Below are 13,370 nucleotides of genomic sequence, written 5' to 3' on the forward strand. Positions count from 1 at the left end.
AAGATCATCTTGAACTTTAAAGTGAAGCATTAACAGGGTAGGGGGAGAAGGGCAAAATCCATATTTTCCTAAAATTATTCAGACTATCTAATTATCCAAAACAAACAAAAATGAAAGAAAATGAGAAAAAAACAATGTGCTCAGATGTTGTCCTCTTGGATAACCTCTGCTCTCCAAATTTTTTCTCTTTACTCCGGCTTTCTTCCATGTAAGGCTCCACTGAGCAGACCTCAGAACTGAGTAATCTTAAGGCCTTGACCACTCAGAGGCCATTAATCTAGTGGCTAAGCCACTGATGTATTAATGGTGCAGAGCCTTGCCAGCCTCACTTTCTCTTTCTATACAATCACAGGAGCCCTCAGCTGGGCTCATCAAGTCAGCATTTACCTGCCAATGACAGCTGTTACCCTCTTAAGTGAGTTTGGCACAGCCTGCAAGAGGATAGGAACTTCAGCTAAACCTTTTAATTCTTATAAGTCTTAGCATGAGCATCCACATGTATATGAGCAAGTAGATGTCTGAACTGCATGGTTTATAATAATGTTCTGGGAACTGCAAGAATAGAACATTCAAAAAGGTAAAGGTTTTTAAAAATAATCATTGTTGAAAAAAGATCAAAGAATTTTATATTCTATGTTTCTTTTATTTGCGCTTTGATGACTTAATATAGCACTAACAAACTGGAACTGCATGTATTTGGTTAGAAGGCTGCAGGGCTCTGTAGATAAACTGGGCACTGTGGTCCTGATGTTTTCACAACAGGGCTTTTTGTTTGGTGGGTGAAAAGATAGAACCATAACATACATGCATATCTGATGCATCATTGTTTCAAACTACGTGAGGCGAGCATCTGAATATCTGTGTAAAAAGTATTAATGTTAATGGTAAATGGCGTATACTTTTATAGCGCTTTTCTACGTTTCTTGAAGGCCCAAAGTGCTTTATAGTCACAATCCCATTCACACAGGCACCATCTTTCCACCAGAAGCATGGTGGGGTTCAGTGTCTTGCCCAAGGACACTTTGACATATGGGCAGGCGAAGCAGGAATCAAACCTGCAATATTTCAATCATAGGTCCACCGCCCTACCACTGCACCACACAACGCCGTTCCTGTGAAGTCTCACTTTGTTAGTCCCTAGCAACACTCACAGTAGAGCCTTAGTGCATACAATCAACACCACCAGCAGCAACAGCTGTCCCACGGGTCAGCGGCTGACCCTTTCCCTGGCCTTCTCAATGGGCGGGAGCTGGAGGAGTTGTGAAATTCTTGAACGCTGCCAAACACAAAGCCCTAAGATCCCTCTTTTATGTGTCCCACAGTCGCTTTCTCCAATTTTCGTGGATTGTAAGCTGAATACCGCCTTCTCCGTCCTGAACATCCAAGCTTTGTTAGGAAACGATACAACAGCTCAAAAACTTTGTAGATGATTATTAATACTGTTAATACTGTTATAAGTCTTTCAATCGTCTCACTGGCAACTGACACATGATAAAGTGGATCCAAATTTCACATGCTTTTCCTCTGAAAAGGACACATTTTATGAGTCTTGTGATATGTTAGGTTGCACAATTGCTGTAAGTGTCTGCCTGTCCATCTGTCTGTGTATTCACACGCTTGTGCATGTGAAGAGAGAGAATGGGCAGTCTCCCAGGATGTGCAGCTCACGCTTTATTAGAGCGGTAGTACCAGTAAATCAGAGCTCGGCTCTTCCTGGAACTGCTGTAACTTTTCCCACTGAGCACTATTACTGAACAATCATAGGCTCGCCATGATAATTAGCAGAGTATCTATCTGTCCAACCACCCCACCACCACACACACCAACGTCAACCTCTCAGCCCCTTCTCCTGTCCATCTCTCATTCTTTTTTTTGTATCTGTTCTTTTATAAGATAAACTCTGGTCATGGAGGGCAAAGGCAAGGTCCCATCAACTGACTTAATTTTAGCATGTATAGTGTACTGAGTGACAACTTGTTTTTGTTCAGGTCTTCTGTAATGGACAACTAAAAAAAATCTCAAGCAAAAAGCGTTAATTGCTTTCAATCTCAAACACAAACAAAGCCTATATGTGGTTGTTTTCAAGCTACACTTAGAGATTTAGTCTTACAAGAAATAAGAGTTAATCCTGCTACGTTTTATCATTAATGTAGAGAGGTCATTACAGCCAGCACTTTTGCTGAGTAAGATCATCAGTGAAATACCTTAATGTCTTTTCATGTAAGCATTAATCCCTGCATTTACATTACAGCCACTTTTCCTCTATTATGTTTGAGTGTGATTGTTTTTCCCTCTAAATGAGACAGACATTTTCCCATTCTTGGCTCTCACCACTTCTTTTGGGATGCATGGTGAGGTAAAACAAGAGCAGCAGCTCTTTCCAAAATACACACATGGCGTGTTTGTTAATGGGCAGAAAATATGTTTTAAAAACTGTGTACTTTAGGATAAGAAACGGACAGTGGATGTCAATGATTTTTAAGGAAAGGTACAAATATCAGTTTTCCCTTTTTTCCCCCCACCATTTGCTTTTACACTTGTGCATACTCAATAGAGCGAGGCCAAGAAAGGGGGATGGATGTCAGGACTGTATTGGTTAAAGATTCCCCATTTGATAGTGACAGCACTTTCTCCCTGTCTTTCTATGGCCAAGCGGCATCTGGAGTGGATTTTGTGCTAGCAGACACCGAGGAACATGATTACATTCAGCTAACTGCACTCTAAACTGATTATGCACGTGCCAAGCTAATGGACTACATTTGCAAGAGGAAAAATAACATTCAATCAATCTCAATTACAGCCGATTGCACCGGCCCCCGAGACAAGGATAGTAGCCAGCTAACCCACCCCGCCCCCAGGCTCCTCCCCTTTTCCCCAACCCTTGACTGGAAACTGAGACTTGTGCTTAAGCCTGATTTGGCCCCACCCATTCTATCTAGTCAGATGGTTAGTGTCAGGAGCTGGATTACTTTCTCACCTAGGCATTTTAAACCCACTGCTAGTTGTGTAATTGATGCTATGGACATATAGTAAACAAAATATAACAAATTTAGTTTAATTGAAGGCTAATTTTATCTTCTATCAACCAACGACTGACAGCGGATAGCACATCAAACAACCTATTTGCTTGAGCATTCCAGGAGCAGATGTACGCCAATCACTCTGACATCAAACTTCCTAAAATTAGCATAATTCATGGAAAAAGAAGATGGAAAAACACAAGGCTCACCCTAAATGAGAAAGCAGCACACAGGGGAAGAACATGCCAGCACCGGTGTTGAAATCTAATGGTCAATATAACTTGCGGAATTGAGTTGTACTGGAGTCCTTTGAAACATTCCAATACATGGGGTGGTGGGGGTGATATTTTTAGAAATCCCTAATATGGGCCTCATACCACAGACTCTCAAATTATCCCATCCAGTTTAGCCCTCGGTTTAAACCTTCCTTTTTAATTCCAGTAATTACAGGCTCCAATTTATATGGAGCTGTGCACACAAAGGGCCTATTTAATGCAAACCAGTTTGATGTTGGTGATGTGTCCCAAGCATCTCCCACATCTTACATAGTGGAGTCTGTTTATGCTGACTTGATGATTTACTCTCTCCCCAAAAAGGTTAAAAAATGTTGCTTTTCACATCAGATTTCTTTGGAGAAGAAAGCATGAATGGTGATTTTCCTATTTCTGTCCATGCATAATATACCAAATAGGGTTTACAGACTTGTGGTGCACTGTGGGTTTAAGGCTGTCACTGTCTCCCCCAGAACTCTAAATCTGAAATCGGAGGAAAGCTTTGACATTGTCAGAGGGGAGTCGGGTGCAGTCAAGATGCCGCACAAACCATGTACTTGTCATCGCACAGATGATTCATAAACTCTTCTAATCATTCTTGTCAACCAGTAAGCATCTTTATTTTTAAATGCTGCCTGAGCTGAAAGTTGAAAAATACCCTCTATTTGAAACTGCAGGTTGATTCTGTCAAAAAAAAAGTTTTGACTCCGAAAATCAATTGTTTTTAAAAAAAAATTGGGGCTATCTTAAGAGACTTAAGCCATAAAAATAGTCATGTCTGGATGTGTGTAAAGAATTAATCTCTGCCAGCTTCAGCAGCAGTGTGGCATGTGTGACATCAATATAAAAAAGTATAGGAAAAAAAGAAGAAATTCTTTAGATAGTGGGGCCCCCCACTAAGAAGTAAATACTGTCATTTTATTAGAACTTGCATTGTGTATTGCAAGAGAGCTTTTGCACTATAAAGGTAAGAGGAAGAGACGGAGTGACAATGTTTGAGCCTGTTTTCTTCTCACGTGGGAATTGGAAATTTAGGTCAATATTTCAAGCAGCTGGGATCAAGATAAAAAGGACAAAGGACTGAAATATGTGCAATAATATACTTATTTATATTATTTACTTATACACTTATTTGCACATTTTAAACATCTAGAAACAACCCAATGAAATTCCTTAGCAGTCAACATGTTGGTGCAAACTACAGACTTAGTCCATAATTACATTTGTAGAATAATTATTTCAAATAATTTTCTAATTTTGACACTGTAGAAATCAGCCTTGTATGATAGCAGTAAATAATTTAAAGGATTGAATTTAAATCACCATTTTGTCAAATTTCAATGTAATTAAAATACCTGACCAATGTTTCACTTTTTTTTGTTTAGTTTAAATATCTTACTTATAAAAGACACCAACATGAATAACACATGCACTAGCATTAGGAAACTTTCTGATTACATTTTAATAGCTAAATATCTGCAACAGGCATGTCAAGAAGTCAAATGTAATTAAATAAAACTGTTTTTTGATGATGAAATTTTTTTCAAGTATCTGTTGCCATAACTTGCATAAGTTTCACTATGTGTCATGTATGACTATGCCAGCTTGAGTTAAGCGCAGTCTGGCCGAAGCCGCAGACACACAGGATAGGTACCTAAGTGGAATCAGGCCCGTTAGATTTATGGCCATTTGTTCGGAGAGTGTTCATCCACTGGCTATTATGGAATGATTAGAGGAGAAGGTGAAGCTCCAAGTCCAGCAAAAATCAATACGGCTGTCGAGAACAATTCAGCCTTTCCCGCTCGAAGGAGTATTAGCACCAAACCTCTGTCTCCTAACACTTCTTCATTCGTCTCCAAGTGATTCGACCCTACTCTTCCAAACCAGCCTCTCTTGTTAGGTTCTTCTCATGGTAGTAGTGTGCTATGTAGCCTCTACATAACTGCTGGTATGGCAACATTTACCCATAACAGACATCATTCATGCAAGCATTGTTCATGCCTTTTGAAAAAGAGCTGCTGGTAGATAACACTTTGATATCTACCAAGTATTGCTAATAAATATCAGTTTAACTGTCAAAATTAACAAATACGTATTCTGTTTTTGCTTCAATTTGCTGCCAAAAAGAGCTCAACTGTGAATTATATTTCATTGAAATTTTGCAACTATGTTTAAAACAATCAAATGAAAAATTAATTTGGTTGTGATTTCTACAAATATTTATTTTATAGTATAGCATCAAACCCATCAAAGACTGGCATAAAGGGGCTGGGTGGTGGGTGTCAGTGTTGGCTGATCACTAACCTTATATAGTTTGAGGCTTGCTTCATGACGAGAATTGACAGTGTGCATCCTAAGCTTCTCCAGGCTGTTGGTGTAGTAGTCGCAAGCATTACACTTTAAATGCACTGGGTTGCCTATGGCTACACATTTTAGCCGCCATTCATTGCCTTTGCCCCCTTCTTTGATGTGGGCCACAAGCTGGTACTTTTGCACATGCTTGTCTGTTTTGCAGTGCAGTTGGAAGTTGGCCTTTAGCTGAGTGGTGTAATGGCATAACTTGCATTGATGAGAGTCTCCCACCACTGCACGCCACTCCTCCTCAGGCAGGGTGCGCTCAGCTCCCATATGCATGCCAAGCACGTCCAAGTTGTCAGTGGTGAACCGGTTGCAAACGGCGCACTGAAAGAGTTTCAACGTCGGGTCTGTTGTTTGTGATAGACTTTCTCCAAGGGTCATCAGTTCCTCAGACACCAACTGTCCACCACCTAGCCGCACATCCATAGGGATTTCCCCACCTACTGCAACATAGACAAGTAGAAAGAAGGGAAAAGTGGAAAATAGTATGTAAATGGCTGTACACACGCATTTCTTTTTAGACATAGCTACCTATGCAACTTTAACAATGTCAATTATCTCATTTCTACAATAGATATCCATTCCGAAGTTAATTGATGCCAGACTGGCTGACTGTTTTGTGAATATAATTGCATCTAAATCAATTCATAGTTTAAACTGAAAGGCAGAATTGACTGGATTTTCTACGAAAGATATTGAAAAGAAAAAAACTAAATAACATTTTTGAGCTGATGCACTTCAACACCATGCTTTCCACAGGAGATAAAAAGTGGATAGCAAGCTCATATAGTATGACCTTAACCATATAGACATGATGACTTGTTTCTAATTGCACGTATTTAATGTCCTACAGCCCAAACTGAAATATGGATGTTACCCGGACTACATTGTATCTGAATCAAATACAACAGCTCCTTTCTCTTTTGAGAAATAGCATATGGTCTGTTTTTGAGAAATAGCATATGGTTTGTTTTTGGAAGGGTACTTTTCAGAAGTGTCCTGAAATCTTTTCTTGTAATCTGCTCCTTGCTAATTGTGCTGTAATATAAACACACATGTTAAAAAGGGCCGACTACTTTTCCTAGTTTGGGATTGTTGTGCGCCTCTCATTAAATGAAAGTTTTTTTTGTTTAGATTCTGTAGTTTTATGTTAATACCACTCCCAAAAAAAATTGATTGTAACATTGGATCTTTGAATCAGAATTTGAATTATTTGATACTTAAACCAATGCTGACAGGTGTGATGTTCGCATTACTATTCTATTGTACTACAAGAGCACATTATTGGAAATTTTTATTACATTTGGTAAATTAAACATTCTGCATTCTCTAATTCTCTTTGCCATCATCTCCTAATAACCTCTGACTGCAGTGTTGAGAATGTGCATCATAAGGAGGTTCAAATGATGTGAATGCAACATTTGCAGTGTCTCTCTAGCCATGCACTGATATAACAAAAATGCAACTACTGCTTAAGTTGTTTGGTCAGCATGTATTTATAGGGCCATATGTACCACACAGTAAATATAATTTTAAAGTGTTTGTTTGTGACAAATTGTAGAGTTACATTCAGTCGGGCCAGCATGACTTTTTATTGACTCATTTCATTGTGTCATTGCGTCCCATATAATAAGGTTTATAACTCAACATCAATATTAGTAGCATGGTAGAAAGAAAAATTGTGTTTTCCACATTAATCAGTTCTTGTAAAGACCCTGACTAGTAACTGTTTAACAACAACTCTGCCTAAACCATGTAGTTTCAATTAACCTACAACATCCTCTGAGCAGTTGAGATGAAGAAACACAGTATAGTGCTTACCAAGAGCTGGGGCCAAGGCTGCCATGCTGGGGTCTAGATGAAAGCTTCCCATCAGGAACTGGGCTTCAGGTCCAGCTGTGTCTATCTTGAGGCCTGGTGGAAGGCTCATATTCTGTGTTAAATAATATTGGTAAAGCTCAGCCTCAGAAGGGGATGGCATAGCTCCCAAGCCAAGTCGTCCATGCTGCATCTGAGTCACATTCTGCTGGAGGAGCATCATGTTGTGCATGTGCTTCTCACTGGTCATGTGAATGCGCAGGTTCCGTGCCACATTTGTTTCATAGTCACAAACCTCACATCGCCAAGTAGGTTTACTCTTCGGTTTAGTAGGCGAAGGGGCTCCACAAGGTACAGGCATATGGGTGGAGGACTGTGTTGGATGTTGATGAGGAGGGTGATGGCTACTAGCCTGGGTGACTGAGGGGACTGCTACCACTCCTCCTGGGGCATGTCCAAAAACTTGCTCTTGTGTAGAGCCAATGGAGCCTCCATTTTGCAGTGTCTGCATGTTGTTTAAGTGTTTATCTGACTGCATGTGAATGCTTAGGTTGCCTTTTGTGGTAGTGGAGTAGTTACACACCTAAGAAACATAGCACAATTCACCTTTAAGTGCAAGGAAATGTTACAGATAAAATGTGAAACACCTGATTTAAAAAAAGGAAAAAAGGAAGCACAGAACTTCAAAACAATGGCATGTTTCTTGGATACATACCTCACAGCGGAAGGGCTTGTATCCACAGGTGTAGCTTTCTCCACGAGCCAGACGAGGATGGCTCTGACCGCTGCTGCAATACACACAGGAGCCTCCAGAGTCTGGGTGTTTCTCTTTCATGTGTGCCTCCAATGTCTGCTGGTACTTGTAGTGCCAGTTGCATTTCGGACACTTCAGTGTCTTGCATGAGTTACGTGAATGCATCATGGTCATATGACCACCCAAGGAGCGTGATGAACCCAAAACGGTGTCACACTTAGGGCACTCCACGCCACTTCCTCCACTTCCACTGGGACCATGGTTCTGTGAACACTCACCCATTCCAGCTGAATCACATGAGCCCCCTGGGAGGGTGAGGGAGTGACCATGAGATGAAGGATGGAGGTGATGATGATGGTGGTGCATATGATGATGATGCAGAAGAGTTCCATTGTCCTCATCTCCTTCTGCTGGGCAATCATTTGGTTCTGGAGCTGTGGCACTATCTCTATTGGCACTTTCATCAGCAGCATTGGAGGACAGAGGAGAGGATGAAGTGCAAGCAGTGTCATCCTCACTCCTTCTGACAGCTTCTGCTGCCATAGCCAAGGGAGCAACTGGTCCCTGGCAGTTAAAGCTCAAAGGGAGTTCTGATATCCTTCCCCCACTCTCTGAAAGCGAACCCTCTTCCTTTACAGAGGATGAAATGGAAGCAGGGGCTTTGCTGTTGAGTGTGGAACTGACTGCAGCGGTGCAGGCAGAAGGCTGGAGAGTGCTACTAGGCATTAATAAAGGAGATTTGGAAATGCTTTGGTTTGAGACAGCTGCTTCCCCCGCCTCAGACCCACCACTGCTACCATTACCACCACAGGCCATTCCTGTACTTTCTGCCTCTATGTCATCATCTTCCTCTCCTAATACCAGTTCCTCATCTTCTTCCAAGCCCACCATCTGGTTGGATAGCTGCACCTTGTTTTCATGTCCCTTATTGTTCTCACCCTCTCTCTGACATACCAACTCTTTCCTCAAAGGCTCCTCTATTGTGCCTCCCTGTTTGGGCAGGGCACTGGAGTCTTTGGCAGGGCCTGGGGATGAGGTAAGAGTGGATGCTTTGGGAATGCTTAGCGCACCAAGAGAAAGGACAGAGCCAAGGGTGCCTTGTTGCTGGTGCTGTAGCTGGAGACTGGACTCAGAATCTTTGTTCACAAGGGTCTCACTGCCTCCACTGCTGCCTCCAAGATCCAAATGGACACCACTAAATGTGCCATAAAAGCTCTGTCCAGAGTTCATGGGCAGCAGGGTAGGTGGCAGAGGAGTGCTCTTATTTTTTGGTTCCAAGAAGCTAATGAGGGGCTCTTTATCCTTCCCAATGCCCTGGATGATAGCAGAAGCATGCTTATCCCCGAGCAGCCGCCGTTCTTCCTCACACAGTGTCATACGGTGATCATGGACAGCATGAGTAGCAAAGGAACGGGCATAGCCAAAGGACAACTTGCAGAGGAAACACATGAGAATGGGCTTACCCTTGCCATAAAGGGCAAGACCATCAAATTTGGAGAAATCCACATTGTTGGGAACATCTTTGGATACACAGGACTTCTTGGCAGACCCATCACTGTTTAGGTATTCATTGTTGCTTTTGTGCCGCACATCGAAGACACGGAAACTGTGCAGGACAGGGCTGAGGCCTGCCATTGTTGAGGTATTGGGAAAACCTTGGTCTGAGTTGCCAAACCACTTTCCAAAAGACGAAGCTATGTGGAAAGTGTTGATGATCTGTGGGTAGACCGAGGAAGAATTCCCAGTAGGTTCCCCCTGTTTTCCGCCACTTGTGAGAGAGTTTGTAGAGAGCAAGCCAGGTACCATGCCTCCACTACTTTGGATCAACTGACTAAGGCTCTCCACAATATAGGCCGAGCCATCAGGCTGATAGACTATCTCTCCAGCCAAGTTTTCCACATCACTGCTCTCTTCTTCCTCCTCTTCTTCTCCGTCCTCACTCCCACTTTCAGGTGGTCCCTGCTGTTGTGTAGGCTGATGTCGCAGAAGAGTGGGCATGACTCCACTGCTTGATGCCATCGACATGCCTGGAAAGGGCTGAAGACTTGGGAAACAGCTGTCAATTTCCATTTCATCCAAGTCCTCAGATTCTTCCTCTTCTGCACAGCTCCCTCCGTCCTGCTCCACCGCCTCTAGATCTTCTCCTCTGGAATGCAGCTGGCCAATGGCAGCAATATCACGATGCACGTGTGGTGGTGTTTGTTTTGGCTGCTGCTGTTCTCTCACCCCGTCATGAGGTGCAATGGAGTTTTGAGGTTGAGAAGGATAGGGAGAAGAGAGATTTAGGGCATCCAGAGAAGGGGCCTGGTTGGTACAATTGACCTGCGAGTTTGAGTGATCGTTCCAGGGCTGTGGTGGTTGCTGCTGGGAGGAGCCAAGCCCATTGTCTGCCCCAGATGCCACGGGAGACTCACAGCTGTCCATGCTGATGCCTACATGAGGCTTTCATTGCATCTAGGCCTGCAAAGACACAAGTGAACCATTAGCGCATAGAACACAATCCAAAGAAACACATTAAATTTATCATGTCACTGTACACTTAAAAACTAATATCTACATTGTTGAAACCATTATGTTGATGTGTAAAATGACATGTAGAGGAATGTAAAGGAACTTTGAAAAGATAATTAAATTAAATATATTGAAGGAGGCAAAAGTTTGAGATAAAACTGGAATTCTGACATCCTGATCATTATGCTAGAATAGTTCCTAAACACAATCAATACCTGGGACAAGCCTTTATAAGAGGTCTATGGTTCAGCTATTTGCCATATATCTGATGTACCATTTTTCTCTTCACTGTCTAAACAACAATTTTGATCTTATTATCTTCAAGTCCGACTGGTTTTGATTATTTTGCGGTCAGAGTAACTTTGTAGACCAAATGTATGATAATTACCATCTATAGGATCATTGCAGATTTACACAACTGGCTAAATTAATGCTATGTTTGCAAAGTATGTTAAATTAAACACTGTCAATAGTTTAAATAGCGAATTATTTAAATGTTACATTTACCAAACCATTTGCATATGAAGGTAAGTTGTATTTTCTGTTATTGCTATATTATCACAAAACACATAAGCTACAGTGAAACGTTATTGCAGCTGCAGCAGTGAAGAGCATGCATCCAACAACCTCTACATTCAAGCCTGCTTTCAAACTATCCAGTTATCATCCCCCTCTGAAATAATAAATGGGAACTGAGCTTTCGGGAGCTGGCCATGCCCCGAGCATCTGAGAGGCCCAAGACAGGCTGCAATTTAGAGCACAGAAGAGATAAAATGATAGCGCAAGATACTGCTGAGCTAATAATTTTATTAAAGGGATGCAGCCAACATTGATTAAAGAGGGCAGTCGGGCTGAAACCAATAACTCTGGGCTGCCCTTTAACCCACCGGTACTGAATATTACATGAGCAAAGTTTCCCGGCACCAAGCTCACTGCCATGTCCTGGCTGATTAGCACATTCACTGCTTGCACTTGATTTATTTACTTATTTACTTAGGGATGCAAATTTCAGATGTGATCGGAATGGAGTCTACCCCCGCAGCCTAACATGAAACCACAGAGGGAGAGGAGAGATTGATAATGTCTGTCTACCTTTTCATGAATGTCTGATGAAGCCTATATTCACCACAATATACCTGACATCTTTCCAGCCTATGACACACACATTTTCAGAGTTTAGTATAAACAATACCAAGCAAGAAGCAAAAAGTAACAGAAGATAAAGCAAGGACTGGACTCAAAATAATAATTACCCATAAAAACAGTGTTATGGACGTAACACATGTATAATACGTATGAATTTATTCTGGTGGGATCTCTGACCAGGTTATTTTGTTTGAAGCTACAGAAGTATACCTTGATGACCTTTAAGTTACTTTGCATATAAAAAGATATTATACTGGCCAGCTCATTAACAAAATAGCTTTTTATACAGCTAGACATGATTTAAAGATGGTCGCCATACTGAATGAGAAAAAAACTAGCCCTACTGGTCTTTATTATCTGCACCCATTAATAGAAGGCTATGAACTCCACAGCCATTTTACACAAACTGAAAGAAGGCAGTGAGAGTGAGACCATGAACAAAACTGACATGTCAAACACTGTGTTTTTCCAGATAAAGATAACTGGATAAATCATGCCAAATTAAACGCAAAAGAAAAAAAGAAAAAAGAAGAGAGACATGGTATAAAGGACAGCCTCATAGCAAAACTTTTTCACGTCTAAACATGGAGTGTTTCACACTTTGTTCTTGTAATCTGCCAGCCCCTCCTCCAGATTCCACTGCCTGTCTCAACCAGGCCTGGGAACACTGGGCCCACATGTGCAATCAGCAGTTAAAACTGCTAGTTAACAATGACCTCCTCTTTGCTTTGATGAGTGTGAATACGCTCAGTATGTTGTACTGTATAAAGGACACGTAGCTTTCTGTTCCCATTACAACTCCTAGATACTATGAGCAATTAAAAGTAGATGGAATAACACAAAGACTCTTGATCAGAGCTGGAGCTCTTAGCCAGCTTGGTGTGTTCACTGTTTACAGAAAACAGGGTTGCCCTTTAAAATCGAGATGGTGTAATTCAATAACCTACAGCGGTTACTGATGAGCAATGGGATTGTCTGGAGTCGGAAAGTCGCAGATGGGCCTACTGATATAACGCTGTTTGTCTCTTGGAGGCCTGCCTGGCTCAGTGACACCTGTTTAAAGCAGGAAAAGCTTTAATCTCTGAGAGGCACTAAACAAGTACATGAGACAGACAAAGAGACGCGGCTGAAAAAGGGAAGCGGAGGAAGCTGGGGTCTTTAAGTGCTGACTGGTCTAATAACCACAAATCCAAAGGATGGAAAAACCTGCTAAAGGTTACTATTACTAAGTATCATCAAGCAGTTATACGCTGCTGAGTTTAGAAAATAATTTTTTTTTCAAACATTGGCCCCAGTCTTGTGTGGCACTGTAATTCACAGTGGGAGCCAACCGAGTTGACAATAAGCTGGTTGTGTGCAGCCAAAACAAACCATAGCTGACAATATGAGATCATCAAAAGGAAGAAAAGGCTGGATTCCAGAGCTGATCTAAGGGAGAGAAGTTTGACGCACAGATCCTGACTTTTTCTTCAGTTAATTCAGTTACATTAG

The 13,370-nt window shown here is 41.6% G+C and overlaps 1 protein-coding gene across 4 annotated transcripts in view; it reads right to left on the minus strand.

Annotated features, from left to right (window-relative positions):
• The window catches only part of zfhx3b (zinc finger homeobox 3b), a 271,937-nt gene that overhangs the window by 69,593 nt on the left and 188,974 nt on the right, over nucleotides 1-13,370 (minus strand). For 3 of the 4 annotated variants that reach the window (XM_078944478.1, XM_078944477.1, XM_023953481.2), the window contains 3 exons: nucleotides 8,184-10,682; nucleotides 7,472-8,051; nucleotides 5,597-6,093 (listed from right to left, as the gene is read on the minus strand). In XM_078944478.1, the coding sequence (XP_078800604.1) occupies nucleotides 5,597-6,093; nucleotides 7,472-8,051; nucleotides 8,184-10,646 (3,540 nt within the window). In that variant the 5' untranslated portion in view covers nucleotides 10,647-10,682. The remainder of the gene's footprint in view (nucleotides 1-5,596; nucleotides 6,094-7,471; nucleotides 8,052-8,183; nucleotides 10,683-13,370) is intronic. The other variant, XM_078944479.1, reaches the window with a different exon arrangement.

The sequence above is a fragment of the Oryzias latipes genome, chromosome 3 (genome assembly GCF_053564925.1).
Source record: "Oryzias latipes strain Hd-rR chromosome 3, Olatipes_Hd-rR_3.1".
Classification (NCBI taxonomy): Eukaryota; Metazoa; Chordata; class Actinopteri; order Beloniformes; family Adrianichthyidae; genus Oryzias; species Oryzias latipes.